At 40.4% G+C, this 20,481-nt stretch overlaps 1 protein-coding gene across 1 annotated transcript; it reads left to right on the forward strand.

The window, feature by feature from the left end:
• The first annotated feature begins 532 nt into the window (after positions 1-532).
• Positions 533-20,282, forward strand: LOC111232946 (two pore calcium channel protein 1-like). Its single transcript, XM_022760654.1, has 19 exons — positions 533-957; positions 2,974-3,056; positions 3,748-3,862; positions 4,121-4,249; positions 5,758-5,874; positions 7,274-7,392; positions 7,621-7,722; positions 8,742-8,868; positions 9,739-9,946; positions 11,626-11,770; positions 11,884-12,069; positions 14,176-14,240; positions 14,679-14,766; positions 15,038-15,107; positions 15,967-16,186; positions 16,363-16,453; positions 17,817-17,930; positions 18,651-18,766; positions 19,897-20,282. The coding sequence occupies exons 1-19, from the start codon at positions 862-864 to the stop codon at positions 20,028-20,030; spliced, it is 2,325 nt and encodes a 774-aa protein (XP_022616375.1). The 5' UTR covers positions 533-861; the 3' UTR covers positions 20,031-20,282.
• Positions 20,283-20,481: the final 199 nt, after the last annotated feature.

Consider the following 20,481-nt stretch of genomic DNA (forward strand, 5'->3'; position numbering starts at 1 on the left):
TAATTAAATAAGTAGAAAAGATAAAGTAGCCTAATGAAGAACAGTAAAAAAGAAAAATAGTTTATATAGAGAGAGCTGCAACAAATAGTCTGTAATGGTTCTTCTCAAATATGTCGACTTTCTGTTTGTCTTTGTTGTATGTGACAGTGAATTGAATATTTTTATGTTTTGGATCATTGGGCATACAAAACTGTGAATGTGATTTTATTTCATTTAAAAATCAATTAATAGATTCATCAATTAATCAGTTAATTGAGAAAATTATCAGCAAATTAAATAATAACAATTTTGTATCTCACTGTTTCAACCCCGAAGTAAATCTTAGAAATTACTAGACGATTAAAAAGAAGAAAAAAAATCTGCTGGATTTTCTATTTCCTTTGCTTCTTCTGATGAAATATTACTTAAATTCACCTATGCAGGACTTTTATTTTTTTAGGGTCACAAGCCTGTTACCACGTCAGTGTGTCTTTTTTTCCCCCTCTATATTTCCGCTGGTCCCTGAAGGCAACATGAGTCCTGGTTTATTAGAGAAGGACAAACAGCGGTCCGGACTAGTTCAGAGTCAGACTGAAGCAGCGATGGAGCTGAAACTGGCCCCGTTAACGCGCCGTGGAGAGGAAAACATCTGATGTGGATCCTCCGGGAATTACGCTCCGTGCTGACGTTTACAGCAGAAACTGAATAAAAACAAGTCTGGACTTTCTGTTTTTCCTGCAGAGACACAAACTGTTTCCTCTCAGCTTCCTCCGACACAAAGTTTGGAAACTCTTCAAGTGGCGTTGAAAAAGTTTTGGTAACTCTTTGGAGAAGTTTTGGGAAGAGCTGCGTTGGAGTTTTTTTTTTTTGTTTTGTTGAGAGATGTCGGAGCCGGAGAAGAGCGAAAACATTCCTGATGAGTCTGCAGGAAAAGGAAAGGAAATTCCTAACGGAGGGAATCCTGCAAAAACCAAAGAGGTGAGAGAGAGCGGCTGCACACACAGCTGATGCTTCTGCTCTGACACACGTCTCTGTTTTCATGTGTTTCTGTGACACGTCTCTGCAGCTTGTTCCTGGAATCTAAACGTGTCTGTTTACTTCACATGACGGCAGTAAACTGATGGACCCTTGTCCCCATAAAGCAGTTAAACCGAGAGTTACTGAGCAGCAACTTCCAGCTTCACACTGATAAACCAGTTCAGTCAGGTCTCCTGTAAAAAAAAAAAAAAAGAAAAAGAAAAAAAAAAGACTCCAAACATCATCAGGCTGCAGCTTCTCAAATGTGACAGTTTGGAGCTAAAGATGGAGTCTGACTTCATTTTATAACTTTTTTAACAGACTAAATGATTCATTTTAACACAAGTGGATGATTAAAACACAAATTTCCACTCTTTAAAAATAAGGCAGCCATATTTCTGGACAGAAAACCAGGGACATTTACGGTTTGGTGATTAATATCTCATTAATATATCATCATCATGAAATAAAAAAGGGGGACAGTCCCGGTTTTCATGTATTTTGACCATGGTAACTGTTTTACTATAATAAATCATGGTGAAGGCAGACTGATAAAATGACAACTCCCTACCTTTTAAAGCAGTTGAGAAGCCCTACTGTCTATCTATTCCTCAATTATTTATTTTCCTTTAGTTCGTAAGGTTCCACAGATCAAAAGAATCAAATCAAAAGCATTTTTCATAAAAGGTTGTGAATATTGTTGTTTTGAAGTCCATTGCAGACAGTCGGGCAACTTCTTCTTCTTCACTTTTTCTAACATGAAAACAATTTTTTCAAGTTTCATCTGGGAGGCTTTGGGTACGTTTGTTTTTGTTAGTTTGCTGAGTGAGCCCTTTAACCTTTTCTCTGCTTAGACTGTCCCCTGAAAATGGGGACATCTGGTCAAGAGCTTTGATGGAGTTAAAATATATTTACTCCACTCAGTGGCCACTTTATTAAGTACACCTTCACAGTGTCATGCAATCCAGTACGACTGCAGCTCATGATTGTGTTCATTGTGCATCAACCTTTGGGTTCTTCAAGTTAATGAAAAGTTGAGAAATTGTTGAAAAATAGTTCCACGCAGACACAGATGCTTGTTTTCTTCTGGCACAGTATACTCCCGGTTCCACGGCCCGAATCTGGCCCATACAGGGTATGACTGTCAGATGCTCTACCTCCACATCTGGTCAAATTCTGGTGCACACACAGAAAATCTTGCAGCTGTCAGACAACACCAGAGTATAACAGCCAGAATCTGCCCAGATGTGGAAATATATATGGGTCAGACTCGGGCCAAGGACCCGAGCAGATGTTGAGCCAGATGTTTCATTTTGCTACAATTGATGAGACAGAAATTTCCACTTTTATCATTCATTTGAGTTTTCACACAAGTTAAAATCTGTTTAATCCACTTTAGTAAGTACACCTTCACAGTGTCATGCAATCCAATATGGCTGCAACTCATAATTGTTTTCATTGTGCATCAATCTGTAGGTTTTTCCAGTAAATGAAAAGTTGAGAAATTGTAGAAAAATGCTCATCACAGTTCCCACAGACCATGGCCCAACATCTGCCCGAGTCTGGCCCATATATACCGTCTACATCTGGGCAAATTCTGGCTGTTATACTCTGGAGTTGTGTGACAGCTGTAAGATTTTCTGTGTGTGTGTGTGCCAGAATTGGTCCAGATGCGGAAGTATGGCATCTTACAATCATGTCGTATATGGGCCAGATTTGGGCCGTGGAAGCGTGAGTATACTGTGCCAGAAGAAAGCAAGCATGCGGACAACGTAGTTTCCCACCTGGATGTTTCTGACATTGAGGGGATAAGAATAGGTATAATGGAATTGGTCAGTTGTCGGAGAAGTACTCAGATACTTTACAATGCATTTTACATTTTGAATTTGCATATTGCATTAAGCATTTGCATATTGCATTTAGTATTTGCACCCAGCAACAGCTTCATCCTGTAAATGAGAGTCTTGTCTGTTTCAGGATTTTGACCTGGCTGCAATCTACGTGTCCGATGCTCAGTACAACAGAAACATATTCTTTGACACGTCACCGCAGGCCGTGAGGTGAGGCGTTCACATGTTCACACATTTTGTTTATTATATTTATATAATATAAATGTTTATTATTATATTCTATTTTTATATATGTTTATTTTCTCATTATGATTTGAACATCTTTTCATCTGTAAAGCGACTGTAGATCAACATGTTTCATTACGACACAACATCTTAGACTGATGCAGTAACGGCTCGACTTCATGACTTTTGATTTTTCTGAAAAGATAAATCTGGGATATTGTATATTTTTCTTTTTGTGAACTAATCACATGTGCAGAGTCAAATCAGCAATATCCTACTGACGAGTCTGCAAAGGCAAGTAAACAGACTGTTAAACAGAAAAGCATCATCTAAACTGACCCAAATACTCACTGCAGCACCAGATGTGGATTAATCCGCTGCTGAAAATAGTCCCCAATAAATGCTTGATATGTTTCCTCCTGTTTGCTTGATTTAAAAACTACAACGAGCAGCTGATTCTTTTAAAGATTTTCATCCTCAGTAGGAACCGATGAGCTGAGAGCCACAGACAGAGGAGGGAAGAGTTTTGAGAGACGGACCAATGCGCTGTTGTTTCAGCTCTGCACATGAGATTTGATGACGTTAATAAAAATACAGAATAACAGCAGCTAGTGTTAAAAATGCAAAGTGACTAAAACTCGAGTGTGTGTGTGTGTGTGTCCGTCCGTCCGTCCAGACTGTATCTGCTTTACAACCACTGGTTCCTGAAGGTCCTCCTCTACTTCTTCATCCTGGTCGATCTGTCTCTGGCCGTCTTCGAGGAGCCGGCCGTCTTCCCTCTGCCAATATGGGTAAAATGGCCGCCTGGTTTCACACGACGTAATTTCTTATTTTTGTGCAATTCATTGGAGGAAAACAATAAATAAAATCTGCTGATGTTTATAGGAGTTTTTTGTTTCACCTGTAGCAGTTTGTTTCCAAGTCAAACCAGGTAGCAGCAGTGAAGAGCTCCTGTAAAATGGCTGAATGGATTATAAAAGCGGTTTTACAGTTTGTGGACGTGTCTGTGTGAGAAGCTCCTGATGTCTCAGACCGGTGTTGTGTTTCAGGCCACCATGCTGGTGGAGCTGCTGTGTCTCCTGGTCTTCACCATTCGACTGGTTCACTACGCCAAGGTGATCCCTCGAGACAAGTTCTGGAAAGACCCCAAAAACATCTGCATCATCGTCATCCTCATGGTAGGAGGGGCTTATCTGCATCATCAGTCTGATGGGAGGGGCTACTGATTTGTAAAGGGGAAACTGAACAAAGTAAATGTGTTCATACTGACGATTCGACCTAGTGGCAACTCGCTGCACTGAGCCCAAACTAAAACTAGACTCTTTGACTCTCTGACTCTCTGACTCTCTGACTCTTTGACTCTTTAACTCTTTGACTCTCTGACTCATTAACACTTTAACTCTTTAAGTCTGTGACTCTTTAACTCTGTGACTCTTTGACTCTCTGACTCTTTAACTCTTTGACTCTTTAACTCTGTGACTCTTTAACTTTTTGACTCTTTGACACTTTGACTCTGTAGTGCAATACATCATAGAAACTTCATACTTACAGGACAGGTACTTCATATGGAATATATTATCTGGTTTCATTTTAGAGAACTTTCTGTTTACATTTGCATAATAATTAGAGAAAACTGATTTTCCAGAAACTGCTGTAACACTTTAAGCTAACGGGATCAAACTGATACCAGATATGTGGCATGCAAAGATAAAACAATTAATGAGCTAATTGACTGACTTAATTTTTTCTGAAGTTTTTTCTAAAGTATTCACACCACAGGTACCCTGTATAGAGTAGATGATATGATTAGATTGGATTGGCCCTGTGGAGACCTACAGAGGAGAGGATCACTACAAACTGTTTGCATTAGAGTGTATAGACTTGGGGATGAGGTTACATCCTGGTGACGGTTGGTGAGTTGCACATGTTCCTGGTTTTTTGGTGTGAAAGCTGAAGTCGTTGCTGTGTGCTGAGCAGAGTTCCTGTCTGAGATCTGCAGAGTCAGAATGTGCTGAGGAGACTTTCTGCCTGTTGTTGTGAAACAACCTTTAGCCGGAGATGTTGCCTCGTCAGCGCCTTTACAGCAGAAAGTCTTCCTGGTGACTCAGTGACTCGGAGGCTCGTGGCCACTTCATCAAATACATGAAAACACATGAAATCATATTTCATCTGTCGCCAGGATTATTGTTTATCAGCTGCTGTGTTGTAACAGTTCTGATTACTTGGGGGAATAGTTGTTTTTATTTGATGTAAAATCAAAATAAAAACTTCACGGGCAGGACTCTGTTCTTCGGCTGAGGTGCTGTTATCAGGCGAAGTACCTGCGAGTACTCGGTTGTCATGGGAACAATACTTTGTTTATTGTTCATTTTAAATTTACAAACTAAACAGAACATTCAAACATTCATTACATCATCATCCCGCCACAAGTTACACAATGCGATGTGTTGTGTGTCGGCCAGGAGGCGGAGGCGGCCACAGAAACAAGGAGGATGGCAGAAAAACACGGGAAGCGCCAAAGAAAAGTTTCTGATGCTCCAGATAAAAAATAAACTCAGCGTTCAGAGGAAGGATTAGAGACGAAGAAGACGATTTTAAAAGCAGTTGAATGAAATCTTCTTTGTTGAACGTGAAAATAAAGTGTGTGTGCAGTGGATGACTCCTTTTGTTCCTCTGTTTGTTCCAGCTCACTCTGGCCGACATGATCATCTACGGAGCGCTCAAAGCCACAAACTACTACGCCCTCCGCTGGTCCAGAGTCCTGCGCCCGCTCCTATTGGTCAACGTCACGGAGGGACGGCAGGTAACAGCACCACGTGTCTCACCTGTTTGGACGCCCAGACTCGCAGGTGTCGAGTGGAGATATCTATAAATACTGGGCTGAAAAGAGACGTTTTATTGATAAATTATTTTCATAGTTTTGTTTTTGTCATTACATCTTTTACTAATGCTCAGATGATCCGGCCTGTTTGTCAAATGGTGGAAAAAAAGAGACATAAATCTGCATTATTTACTAATTAAACAGATGTTAAACTTTTGACACTTTATTCTAAAAATGTCACAGTTATATTTTGTGTTTGTGACTCGGAGACTTTTGTTTGTTTTCCTGATCCACTGCAAATAAATAGTGAGTGTGAGGATGCTCTGACGTACAACAATCATTAATAATTATATATTATAAATATATATAATTAAACAAACTCTGATTTAATATCACTTTATGTTGCTAAAAATCATATTTAAAGAGAAAAAAAATCCCTATTTTTACTCTTTGCCTCCAAATCCAGTTTAATTTGCACGTCAGTATTTTTCTCATAAAGTGTTCAGGTGAGTGTTCAGGTGTGTGTTCAGGTGAGTGTTCAGGTGTGTGTTCAGGTGTGTGTTCAGGTGTGTGTTCAGATGTGTGTTCAGATGTGTGTTCAGGTGTGTGTTCAGATGTGTGTTCAGGTGAGTGTTCAGGTGTGTGTTCAGGTGTGTGTTCAGGTGTGTGTTCAGGTGAGTGTTCAGGTGTGTGTTCAGGTGTGTGTTCAGGTGTGTGTTCAGATGTGTGTTCAGATGTGTGTTCAGGTGTGTGTTCAGGGGTGTGTTCAGGTGTGTGTTCAGGTGTGTGTTCAGGTGAGTGTTCAGGTGTGTGTTCAGGTGCGTGTTCAGGTGAGTGTTCAGGTGTGTGTTCAGGTGCGTGTTCAGGTGAGTGTTCAGGTGTGTGTTCAGGTGCGTGTTCAGGTGAGTGTTCAGGTGTGTGTTCAGGTGCGTGTTCAGGTGAGTGTTCAGGTGTGTGTTCAGGTGCGTGTTCAGGTGAGTGTTCAGGTGTGTGTTCAGGTGCGTGTTCAGGTGAGTGTTCAGGTGTGTGTTCAGGTGCGTGTTCAGGTGAGTGTTCAGGTGTGTGTTCAGGTGCGTGTTCAGGTGTCTCATCACATGTCCGGGTGTCTTATTACTGACTGACTCGCACGTCGTCCATGTTGTAATCTCTGGATCACGATTAAACTCTGCTGTTTAAACTCTGAGCAGCGTCTGAGGCTAAACTTCCTGCTGCTAAATGAGCCGACGGCGCCTGAACGCATCATTAGTTTGTGTCTGTGTGGAAGGAGGACGGAGCGTTTGTGTGTCCCTCTGGGAGGACGATGATGATTCCTAAACTCTGTCGTTTGTTTGTTTGTTTGTTGGTTTGTTTGTTTGTTTGTTGGTGTGGTGTTTGTGTGCAGCTCCGCAGAGCGTTCAGGAGCATCCGGAACGCTCTGCCTCAGATCTTCTACGTCTTCCTGCTCTTCATGTTCAGCGTCCTCATCTTCTCCCTCATGGCGCTGAAGCTGCTCGGCAAACGGTGAGACAGCCGCCGTCCCTCCAGTCATTTTATAATCGATTATTATTGATCATTTCATCATCTTAAACAACGTGGAACCATTTTGTTTTCAGACATTCAAGTGTTAAAACGTGTGACGGACAAATTCAAGTTATTTTGAGTTTTAATTTGAAAACCGATGCATGAAAAAGCCTGACTGAGGTGTGTGTGTGTGTGTAGCTGAGTGTGAAGTGTGTGTTTTCTCTGCAGAGGCCTGAAGACCATAGACGGAGCTCCGTACTTCACCAACTACCTGGAGATCGTGTTCGACCTGTACGTCCTCGTCACCACGGCCAACAGCCCCGACGTCATGTAAGACTCCTGGAGCTCTGACAAACGTGTTCAATCTGTTCCCGTCCTCGTGAAACATGAACGCGCTGCAGCTCTGTCGCCGCCGTCTCTGCAGATGTTCATCAGCAACTTGTTTTTCACAAAGAAAACGACGACATGACGAAATGTTTTTTATTTTTCGTACAACGACAAAAACTAAAGATTGATGTGAAAGACGAGAGAAATAATATGGAGTGATACTGGGTTTATACGTCAAATGAAATGATCGTGAACATCTTCATCAAAAGAGTGAAAGTAGATTAAAATCCAGTGCTGAAGTGACTCAGGGACGTTCCCCATCACTCAGCGGAGCGAGGTCGACGACGTTTGAAATCATCACTGAAACATGATTCTGGTATAATCATGTATAATAATGCATTTCCTTTTTTTTTAAAATATAAAATATATATGAAATATTCTTTTATATAATATCTTAATATAAACAAGGAAGTTGGTTATTAGACACTTTTTGCACAGAAAGAAATTTATAAAGAGACGAAACAGAATCATTTTATTATAATTCTCATTTTTTATTTCAGTTTTCATTTTTTTACATTTTTTTTCTTTTGTCAAAAAAGTTCTCGAGTCTTTGTTTTTGAGTTTTTACTATAGCAGCATCTAAATTTAGAAAATGAATTGATTAAAAACAAAACAAACTAAAAAACATTAATGTAGTAAATTGTAATGACAAACAAATTTGAAAAATCCGGTTTTCTGTCTGGACCGTCTGTGACACTGGATCCTGTTTGTCGCCTGCAGCTACAGTTTTATTTAAATTTTAAGGTGAATTTAATACTTAACAATTCCAGTTTAATAGCTCTGTATCTTTTATATTATAAATTAGCTTTAAAGCCACATGGACTTTTCTGCAGCGTTCTTCCTTCTTCTTTTCTCTGCAGCAGAGAAAAGAAGAAGGAAGTGACCTCTGCACGGCGTTTTTATATGTTTCTCTGTCTGTTAATGAGGCCGCCTCACTGTTGTTCTCTGCTGCTCGTCTGCAGGATGCCGGCGTACAACGCCAGCTTCCTGTTCGCCATCTTCTTCATCATGTACATCCTCATCAACACCTACATCTTCATGTCCGTCTTCTTGGCCGTCGTCTACAACAACTACAAGAAATACCTGAAGGTGCGACGGTTTGTACAAGTCGGCTGAAAACACGTTTTCCCAGAGGCCCAGAAACCAGGAAGCAGGTTGGAACGGGTCGGTTCCGGTCCAACTGGATCAGCTGGTGTTGACAGAGAAAGTCATGCAGTGTGACATGATGAGATTGTAATCTGAAGGCTTCAGATTCAGACGGGAGCTGCCAAGTGCACGTGGTCGTGCGTTGTTGGCACCTGTGGTGCTATGATTTCTTTTGCATATCGTGCAGCTCTGTTTGAGACGGTGAATAAACACCTTTACCTGACTGATCCTTCAGTCCGTCCAGGAGCTCAGCTCAACTCTGAGCCTTTTTCCTTTTAGTTGTTTTGGCCTTTTATTATATAAACGTCTTTATTTAAAGATAAAGAAGATCACTGAGGGTAAAGCCTTCACGTGCAACGATGTCGAGTAGATAAAGAAAAGGACATCAGGAGTTCAGTTAAAACAAACTGAATCAGTGAAAACAGGTAGAAACAGAAGCTGAAAGGTCAGCTGTCCAGTCTTCAGGTGTGTCCCAGGTACTTTGTGTGTGAATATGCACCATGTAAATAATTCATTATCTTTCCTGAGACTTTAGTCGTTAGTTGTTAAAAAGAAAATGAAAAAAGTTTTGATTTTCTACAAATTTTCATAATAAGATACAAAGAAAGAAAGAAGAACACACACTTTATTTCTGGCTCATAAATATGTAATTGTGAGTCTGTTTGTTTTCTTCGTGTGTTCAGGACGTTTTCAGGCGAATTAAAGGATGAAAAGTTTCATCAGCTGATCACGAAATCAAACAATGAATATTTGTGACTCACAGTCTGAGTTCTGTTTTCTCACTCACTGAATGAACACGTCCTTGTCCGACAGGAGGAGGTACGGCAGCTGGTCAGGGCCAAAAGGCACAAGATGGTGCGAGCGTTCGCCGTCCTGCAGGAGCAGAGGGAGGAGGGGGGGGGGCCGGTGGTGACCCAGGCCAACTGGAACCAGGTGGTCCGGCTGGTCCAGCCCGACATCAGCAACGCCCACAGAGAGCTGCTGTGGAGCGTCTGTGACGACAATAACCAGGGGTCCATCGGTGGGTCACACACACACACACACACACACACACACACACACGTGTGTGTGTGTGTGTGTGTGTGTGTGTGTGTGAGGTGTTCAAATAGCCTCCATGTTTGTCTCTGAGGATCATCACAGTCTCCTTCAGCGAGCGCCGACATGTCGTTTACTAACGTGTCATCCTCAAAGCCGAGGCTCGTGCAGCGGCGTTCTGCAGCATCACGGCTGCCGACACCTCTGAACTCTGCCGCGTCGCTATCTGAACTCTCATCTCCCACATGGAGGAAGTCAAACTGCCTCGTCATCGTCTTCAGCTCAGAGCTGAGAACAACTGACCAGAGGAGCTGATATCACATCAAGCCAGATGTTGTTCATCATCGTTGCACATGGAGGGTGTTGCACACAGTGACACATACCCATATACACACACACACACACACACACACAGACACACAGAGAGCATACAGGGACACGTTCACTGTTAACCTACATTTCAGAAGGGAACATTTTACTTTAACTTTACTAGTATCTATAGTTTGTAGATAGTGTAAAGGTCTGTGTCCATGTGTAGTGTGATTATAGATCAGCTCTAGCTTCTATATTAATACTGTGAAAGTATCAAAGCCTCAGTCCACAGAGAAATGCACACAGCCTGTATTCAGAAACTGAGCCTTAAAACCAGCCGTCAGGACTTCTGGAACTTTGTGATGTCACAACAAAGCAGTCACCAAGCCCCGCCCACCTGGACCCACCATCCAAACCTTGCAGGATTTGGTTTCTCTGAGTGTTTTTACCTGAAATCTGCTATATTTTTATTGGATCACTCAGAAAAGAGTCAGCCAATCAGAAGAGAGGCTCAGAGCCTCCTCTCTTCTGATTGGCTCACTGACCTGATGTCACTAGAGCTCCAGAGAGAAGCCTGAGAGAGGAGATGTAAAACTACACTGAGATGGTTTTTATATCTTCTGATGGATCAACACTTCAAATAAAACACAGAAGAAGAAAATATGGAGCTTTAAATTAGCACCACTTTGTAAAATGCTGATTAGTTAATTAATGAGTGCATCAGGGATAGTAATTCAATAGTAATAATGAGGGCCCCCACCACCTTTTAGGAAATCATTGAATAAAATAGTAGAAACACTGGGATCAGCCTATAAAACACCGTCATGTGTCGATGTAGAATATAAACTCTGCATCAGACAAACGATAAAAGTGACAGGGACATGATGAGAAATGTCCCCAGTAGGAAATTAGACCATATTGTCGCCATGCAACTGTTTATGACTCTGTGTATCATTGGGATTGCCGCCTGTCTGAGAGACACTTCCTGCTGGTAAATGATGTAATATCTGACTTGATGAGCTGAGAAGAAGCACCTGAACGCACCATGAAAAACTCAGCACTGTCGGTTCAGTTCACAGTCTCATCTCAGAGAGTCCAGTCCCAACAGTTTGAAGCCCTGATGTGCAGATTAACTTCTCTGATATGCTGCCCCCTAGTGGTCGCAGCAGAAACCACACAAAGACTATAACTATAATCACATATCATTTCTGTACACCATGGATTTAATGCAGTGGTGGAAACTACATATATAATATGATTGTATAAATTATATAAATGACCCGAAAGCTTCTTCTATAGTTTTATTTATTATTTATTTGATGTAATGTTTTGTGTGTGTTGGTTAATCCGCAGGTAAAGTGGCGTTCGTGCAGCTGGCCGACCTCCTGAACATCGAGGTGATCACACTCAAGTCCAGACCACACCCATTTCACAGTGTATGCCCCGCCTTCTACCTGTCGGCCCCGAGCCGCCTGCTCTGCCGGATGGTCCAGCACCGGTAAGACCGGACCAGATGTGACCAGATGTGACCAGATGTGACCTGCAGGAACGACGTCAGCTGATGGAGGTTATAACGCTGCTCTGTGTGTGTGTGTGTGTTTTTGCTTTCAGGGCCTTTGTGATCGTGTATGACATCATCATCCTGGTGAACGCCATCTTCATCGGTCTGGACGAGGAGAATCCGATGATCGCGAACTCGGAGTGGGTGTTCCTGGCGCTCTACCTGCTGGAGATCCTGCTGAAGCTCTACGTGTTCGAGCCGCGGGCGTTCTTCTCCAGACACAGCTTCTGGAACTGGTGAGGAACCGGGCTGACGGCGTCCTCGCCTTGTGTCACGTTTACTGTTGGTTCATGTTTGAATTTAACTGAATCTTTATCCCAAATGAGCAAAGGATTCTGGGTGTTTCCGTCGATCGTCTACAGGGAGCTGGAGTCAAAGTTCAACTGGTTTTCGTGTGGATGAAACGAAGCGCTGAAGAGGCTCCGGAGTGTCTGTAGCTTCTGAAGCCAAAACTGTGACCTGATTTCAGATATCCCATGATGCTCGTGGGAAAATGTTCATATTCAAATGAACTAATTAAGTGTTGCACACCTGAAACGTGTCTGAAGCTCCACCTCCTGATAGATAGAAATCTGATTATTATTCTTGAAGAAAATGTGCAGAATTTAGTGCAAAATAATAATAATAATAGTAATGATGTATTTTTTGATGTTTTGTCGTTCAATATGACGAGAGCCGATGAAGCTCACAATGAAAACATTTGCACTTTACAAATCTATAATCAATGAGCTGTGTCACATTCATTTCACGCAGCTTATCTTCGTCCCAGATTATAAGCACGAGGTATGTGACACGTGTTTCAGCTTCTGTGACGTGATCTGCTGCTTCGTTTATCTGCAGCGCTTGGACCCGCTTGAGGCAGCAGCTGTGTTTATTATTGTTTATTATTGTTTATTATTGTTTATTATTGTTTGTTATTGTTTGTTTTTTATCGTCAGGTAGTAAAAATGTTTCTGAATTATGGAGTTTAGCTTGAGGCCATAAAGTCTGAAAGAAAAAAATGTAAACATTGTTTTAAAAAAGCCACAAACCAAAGATTTCTCTACGGAAGCCCTGAGAGGAATGTAAAATCATTTTTTATTTGTCTGGATTTTTTTTTTGTAACACTCATTTCAGCCTCAACTGCTTTTAGTCGCATTTAGACTGAGGTAGTGATGCACTTCAGCCTCTTGTGGCTGAAATGAGTATTACAACAACAAATCCTTAAAAAAGAAGTTTTTTCACTTGCCTTCAGGGCTTCCGTACGATTCAAAACATAAGGGAAAAAAAAGAGAAAACAAAACTGTAAATAAAAAAACAGATAAAATACAAACGCTGGCATTAAGGAGTAAACTCACTCATCTTTGTATTTTGGTTTTTTTTCCGTTTCAGTTTTTTCTTTCAGACCTTTTACACTTTTTAAATATTAATTTTATTTTATTTTATTAAGATCATCTGTACAATCTAATGCACTCCAGTGCAGCAGCTCTGCCATAACCTCTATCTTTTACAACGTCATTAATGTTCAGTGTTTTGTTGACATTGATGGAAAACAATGATATGTTGATTATTGAGGTCATAATTTAAGGTGGTGTTGCAGTGGACATCCTCTATGTTTACATGAGGCGTCAGAATATTAGAAACACCTCTGAATATAACGATGACCTCAGCACTACAACATGTAATGATTTAACACCTTTATGACGGTGTTAAAAAAAACTGAACATTATTGGCATCATAAACGTTTATGACAGAACAGATGTATTTGTTTACATTAGATTGGACATGTTTACCTGAGTGTATTAAACTGCATCATATGAAACTCGTTTGCTGCAGCTGTTTAGATGTTTTTTTTTGTTTTTTTTTGTTACAGTTGTGTGCCCCCTGCTGGTGAGCAGTGCAGCTGCAGTGACTTCAGATATGTATCCAGCAGTGTGTTGGCATGTTTCATGGACGTATTATAAGAACTGGACACTGGACTCAAAGATTTCTCCCCGTCACTAAAGTGAAAACAGAAAGTTTTACACGTATAAAACCATTTCCTGTCTCTTTTAAAATGGAGGTCAATGGGGGAAATGATTTTTAGGCTGTGGGGGATTTTTTTTTAGTTGCAGTACCGCAAGTGGCCACCGGGGCAGATTGTCAGCATCCAGCTCTGTTGATACATCCATGATACGTTTCTGTTGTTCAACATGTTGCTGATGTCAAGAGTGACATCATGTGGAAAACGATGAGCTTCGTTTTAAGCTAACGCTGGTTTTGCTTTCAGCCTCATCGCTGCTGAAGAGAAGTTTTTATAAGTTCAACTCGAAACGTTCGTTCTCTAAGTTTTTTTTTTTCTTTTTTAACTATTTTGTTTCCAGGTTCGACACCATCATCGTTATCTCTGCTCTCATCGCCACGATCGTCAACTCTGCCATGAAATCATGTGAGTGCTGATGGTTTTATATCTTTTTAAAGTTAATTATTTGGGGCATTTTTTGCCTCTTATTCTGAGAGAGAGAGAGAGAGAGAGAGAGAGAGAGAGAGAGAGAGAGAGAGAGAGAGCCACGAGTCGGACTCGAACCCATCATGCTACATGCTCTACCAGGAAGTGAAAGGTCTGAAACAATAAGTACATTAATTGAAGTATATTGTGAGTAAATTAATTGGAAATAATTTTTATAATGTGTCATTTATCTGTTGAAAATGTTTCCTCTGATCGGTAGAAACTGAATATCAAAACTACAAAACATCACATTTGAGGACTTGACACTGGACTCAGGAAATTTTTCAATTGTAAATTGTTTTAAAAAATGAAACTGATAGTTTCCGCCCTGCTCCAGTTTACTGACGTATCTGTGTTGATGAACCCGTCCTGTTGTAGCGGGCGGTTACACCAGCCGCCAGATCCTGGACATCGTCTTCATCCTGCGAGTCCTCAGACTGATCCGGGTGGTGGACAGCATCAAAAGGTTCGACCCACGATTGCATGTTTCACTGATTCAGCCATCAAAAAATACTTGTCTCTGATTGGCTGATTGGCTCAAGGTGTCTATATTAACCTGCAGGTAGCCATAGCACTGGCTGGACACCTGGGACGGGCTCCTTTGTGTAGAGATGTAGAAAATGTGAGATGAGATCATGATGTGATGTCACTTCCTCATCTGTCCTGATTGGTCCACAGTTGTGTTTTATGGCTGAATGTGTTGCTGTAGTAACGATGAGGACTGTTTCCTCTCTTAGGTTTCGTACAATCATCAACACCCTGATCAGAATCGGACCAGCCATCCTCACGTTCGGGCAGCTCATCATCGTAAGTTGCAGATTTTCCTGTTGAGATATTATATATTATATATTTTTCACCCAGAAAAATTGTAAGTAGTCCAGACGAGAGCAAGAAAGATCTCTTTGGCTGCCCGGTCAGTGATGCTGCTGAAGTTCGTGGGCGTGCTGATGTAGATGAAATAGACCGTTAGCAAGTTTGTTGGCCATAGCATGCTGTTTTGCGTGCTTTGGCACTAGTTAGCATGCATTTCCCTCCTGTTTATTTAAGTCCCTGTAAACAAACAGCGACATGTGGTAAAGGACGGAGAAACCCGCCATCCACAGTTTGTGCTTGGGAACAAAAGGTTGATGGGAACAAAAGTTTACACCATTGTGTTCTCAGGTGTTCTCCAGAGCAGAGCACTTCTACATTCTGATTGGTTGCCTCATTACCATACGGTTACCCGGACTTCCACACTGCTCAAGACACGCTGCTAACGGGCATGCTGCCGTTCGCCGCCGCCGCACATAAAAAATGAACGATGTACAGAGACAGGCTGTTCTTAGATACAGTCGTACTGTGAGCTGAATGCTAACATTAGCATGCTAACATGCTCACATAATGCTAACAGGCTGATGTTTAGCAGAAATAACGTTTACTGTGTCCACCATCCTAGTTTAGCATGTAAGGCTGCTATTATTAGCTGTTTAGCTAAGAAAAGCTGAGGCTGATGGGAGTCTCGTTAGTTTTGAAGGACTGGTGACCTGATGGTGGCGCTAGAGGAAAAGTCAGAGTTTATCCTGAGGGGAACATGAACGCCTGCTGCTAATGTGGCTAAAAGAGTTAGCATCCCATTGTCCTGACCCTGACTGGACCTCCTCCTCCTCCTCTTCCTCCTCCTCCACAGGTGGTGTACTACGTCTTTGCCATGGTGGGGATGGAGCTGTTCAAAGGGAAGGTGAAGTTTTATGAGAAGGACTCTGGTAACCCGGCGGGGGCGTACTGTGGGAACCCTCTGCTGCAGGGAACGGACTTCGCTAAACTCAACTACTGCAAGAACAACTTCAACAATGTGGTGTCCTCATTCATCCTGCTGGTGGAGCTCACCGTGGTCAACCAGTGGCACGATATCCTTTTTTACTTGAATGCCTCATACTTAAAATCTAAATCTCTATACTCACGATGAAATCCTCCTGCTGGTCTTCCTCACAGATTCTTCCTCTCGTGATGTTTGAGAGTCATGTCTTTGATCCGGTTGATTCAGATTTGTGTTGAACTCTGTGATTCCTTAACGTGACTTCACTGCTCAGCAGCGGCTTCGCCGCCGTCACCCACGTGTCCGCCAGGATCTTCTTCATCCTCTTCCACATCTTGGTCGTCATCGTCATCATCAAGTAAGACTGATGCGAATCACTGCCCCTTTCTCCTCACACTTGCTTATCCCATGAATGACATCACAAGTGTTACTAAAACATAAACATCTCATCTTTATTTTAATCCATCATTTATTATAATCAGTCTGTGGACTAATGTGAATTAAACAGCTACAGTTTGTCTGTTTTTCTACTACTTGATAATAATCCTCCACATCTGTTTATCCTGGTTTATCTTTCATCATATAGCAACATGTTTTTAATTGTTGGACTGTAGAAACTTTTAAAGCTCCATGTTTCCAGTGTTGATCCATCAGAAGATATAAAAACCATCTCAGTGTAGTTTTACATCTCCTCTCTCAGGCTTCTCTCTGCAGCTCTAGTAACAACAGGTCGGTGAGCCAATCAGAAGAGAGGAGGCTCTGAGCCTCTCTTCTGATTGGCTGACTGTTTTCTGAGTGATCCAATAAAAATAAAGCAGATTTCAGGTAAAACACTCAGAGAAACCAAATCCTGCAAGGTTTGGATGGTGGGTCCAGGTGGGCGGGGCTTGGTGACTGCTTTGTTGTGACATCACAAAGTTCCAGAAGTCCTGACGGCTGGTTTTAAGGCTCAGTTTCTGAATACAGGCTGTGTGCATTTCTCTGTGGACTGAGGCTTTGATACTTTCACAGTATTAATATAGAAGCTAGAGCTGATCTATAATCACACTACATCGTTAATAGTTATATTATTCGTTCAGTGTAACAACTTCATGCTAAATTCACAACTTAAATATTCTGGTATGAAATGATATAAATTAGCTTCTATTTGTATCTACATGATCCTACACGGACAGATAATGAGACGAGTCGTTGCTCCTGAGGGAAACAGTGTTGGAGCTTTATCTTGAGCAGATTCTGCAGTTTCTTTAATGAGTATTGATTGATTACTATTGATGAGTAATGATCTCATGAGAAGTGTTACACAGCAGTTTGTACTCTGCAGTAAATCAAATAGATTTTGTCTTATCGTTGAAAAAAATGTTTTTTTTAACTCCAGAACTTGCCGGAGAATCGCCCAGTTTTTAAGTTTTCCTCAGTATCACAGTAAACCAGTGAGAGCTGATTGTACATGTATGCGTTCACTGCAAACAGGAAGTGCTAATAGCTAATTCGGCATATGTTTAATGGTGCCAATTTAACAAAATGTGAAAAAAATATAGACAAAAAATAAATGGTGCTCAAGTTGTGGTGTCTGTGTGTAATATAGCCACAACTAAACCACCTGCAGAGGGTGTCACCTTCGCCGTCTGTCCTTGTTTTTAGAAATACATGACATCATGTCCGTGTGCGTTGTGTCTCTCGGTCTGTTGTAATCACGTCTCCCCGCTGTCGTCCCTCAGTATCTTCGTGGCGTTCGTCCTCGAGGCGTTCTTCGTGGAGTACTCGGTGGATAAGAGCGACCTGCAGACGTCTCTGGAGAAGAAGATTGAGGAACTGGAGCTGGCTGTGGAGCAGTACGTTACCATGACAACCAAACATTCAACATTCAAACATTAACTGGAGCACACCTTCTTTACAAAACTGTTAAATAAATACTTTTGACCAAAAAACAAAACTTCCTAAACTTTAATTCGGATGGATTATTTTAATAGAAATAAACTGAAACCAAAAGTCTAATCTAATCTAAGTGACTAAAACATGACTGAAAAACTGTCCTGGTCCTTTAAAGTACTTCATTTGTTTACAGCATATATTTCAGAGTCTGACAATAAATTGGATATTTCACATTTTTAAAACAATGGATCCCAAAGTTTCTGTTTTGTGACCCTTAAACCAAAACATCTGCTTCTAAACCCTCTTTTTTTACCTTGTGTTTAATTGGAATATATATACAGTATATATATATATATATATATATTTATTTTTTTTATTTTTCCAATAATTCACAAAAACAAAGCAAAGATTTGAAAAAAATCTGAAATGTTTAAGTTTTCAGCTCTTGTCCAGGTTGAGAATCATTAGTTTAAAGTATATAGATGTGGACTAAATGATAATTAGCAAATTTAACTTTAAAATTTAGCTTCAAAATAATGAGAAAAAAAAATTCTGATTCAGTTTTTGTGACTCACGTTCACTTAGTTATTTGATGTTTTTTTGTCCTGAGTGTCGTCTGGAAGGTAACATTATAAAACATGCTGTGTAATAACTGTCCGTGCTGTTTTTATGTAAACCAGGGAGAAGATGCAGGATAACCTGGTGAATGCTATGGAAACCATTGACAACGACCTGGGAACCGGCCAATCACCAGCAGCAAACAAACCCAGCCTGATGTTTAAAATCGCTTCGAAAAGTAAGAAACTCTCAGAGCCTGAGGGAGGACGTAAAACACGTGGAGAAAAGACGAGATGATTTTAAAGAATCAGAGAATGAGAGGGAACGTTTGTAACAAGTACATGCTTTTATTTTGAAAGGGTGCATTCTTGGGATCTACAGATCCAAGAGGGACGGGCAAAAATTTGGTTGAAAAATAAATGAATAATGAAAGCCCCATCAGCTGTACTGTTTAGCGCTAATTAGCAAATGTTAGCATGGTGTTGAAAATGGTGACGTTGTACCCACTAAGCAAAGGCATGTTAGCAGTGTGAGCGTGTTAGCATGCTGGTGTTAGTAACAAGTTTTGTAAAAATCCCACTTTATCACTTTTTAAAAACTTGCTGTTAAATTTAACATTTAACTAATTTTCCTTTTCAAAACAAAAGCGTGTTGCCGCCAACGTGACAAAGAAAATATTTGCTCACTTTCTCAAAGAAACTTTTCTTTTCTTTCTTTTCGTTTTCAAAATCTCCTGTTCGTGTATATTATATATTTTTCATGTTAATATAATGTATTTTTATTGGTTATTGTGAGAAACCAGTTAATTCAGTTTTTACGAGAAACTTTTCTTGTTATAACAAATTTATCTCGTTATATCACAGAACTTTCGCACTATCTCACAAAAGCAACACAACTCGTTAAAACTAATTATAACTAATTAAATCTAAAACTAATTATCTTATAATTATCATTATTTCATTATAATGTGATAAGTTTCTATGTTGTAATAACAGGAAACTTCCTTATCATGTATCTGTAGCCTGGAGCAGATCAATAACATGACTGATAAACTGTATTTACAGTCATTATACAAAGAAACAATTTAACAGACAGCTACATCATCGTGTTATATCTTTATTAGTCATGTGATATTATTTCTTGTTTAAATATTGTATGGAAGTTTCTTGTTATAATAATTATTAAAATATATGAAATTATTATGTTTTAATGAGAAAAGTTTGTTTTAATCAGATATATTGGTTTTGTGAAATAACAATAATGAGATAAAGTGATTTGTTTATATAGAATTGAATGGAAGAAATGAAGAGCACAGTATTGATTATCAGTCTGGGTGGTGTTGCTGATTCTGTGGGTGTCTCCTGTCAGGATATCGGACGGTGGACGCCTTGTTGCAGCGGATGTTTGAGGCCGATCTCGACCCTGAAGACTTCGCTGAGAGCGACGACCCTGAAGCTCAGACCAACGGGAACTTTGCGAACCCGACGTTCAGCTCCGTATAGACACTTATGTACAAATATATATGAAGGGAAGCTGATTCTATCATTTATACACAGTTTTACACGCAGTATCATCTCCTAGTGCCAGATATGTGTCGGTCTAATGTCTGTTCAGTGCAATGTGTCGATCAGGTCGTAATCTGAGTCATGTCCAGTGTTATATTTTTATATTTCTGTCCTGTAGCTCTCTGTAGAGACACAAATGAAATTAGTATTTTTCACATAAAGAGTATTTACACTGATGTTTAATCTGTGGGAAGTTTTTCCAGTTTTTATATTTATTTTTATGATATATTTCTCTCTGTTCTCTGAACATGAAAAACAATATCATGACAAGAGAAAGTCATTATATTTTGGGGGGAAAAAAAGTTGTTAATATTATGAGAATTCAGGCATAATTTTACGAGAAAATCATAATATTTTGAGAAAAAAGTCGTATTTCAATAAAGATTTG

The sequence above is a fragment of the Seriola dumerili genome, unplaced genomic scaffold (assembly GCF_002260705.1).
Source record: "Seriola dumerili isolate Sdu_G_001 unplaced genomic scaffold, Sdu_1.0 BDQW01000349.1, whole genome shotgun sequence".
In the NCBI taxonomy this organism is placed as follows: Eukaryota; Metazoa; Chordata; class Actinopteri; order Carangiformes; family Carangidae; genus Seriola; species Seriola dumerili.

What these genes read in the sequence shown, in the direction of transcription:
- LOC111232946 (XM_022760654.1), top strand. Translation starts at nt 862, where the DNA reads ATGTCGGAGCCGGAGAAGAGCGAAAACATTCCTGATGAGTCTGCAGGA. An exon ending in ACGTCACCGCAGGCCGTGAG is followed by an intron (nt 3,057 to 3,747) that starts GTGAGGCGTTCA and finishes CCGTCCGTCCAG; the next exon opens with ACTGTATCTGCTTTACAACC. An exon ending in GTTTAAAATCGCTTCGAAAA is followed by an intron (nt 18,767 to 19,896) that starts GTAAGAAACTCT and finishes GTCTCCTGTCAG; the next exon opens with GATATCGGACGGTGGACGCC.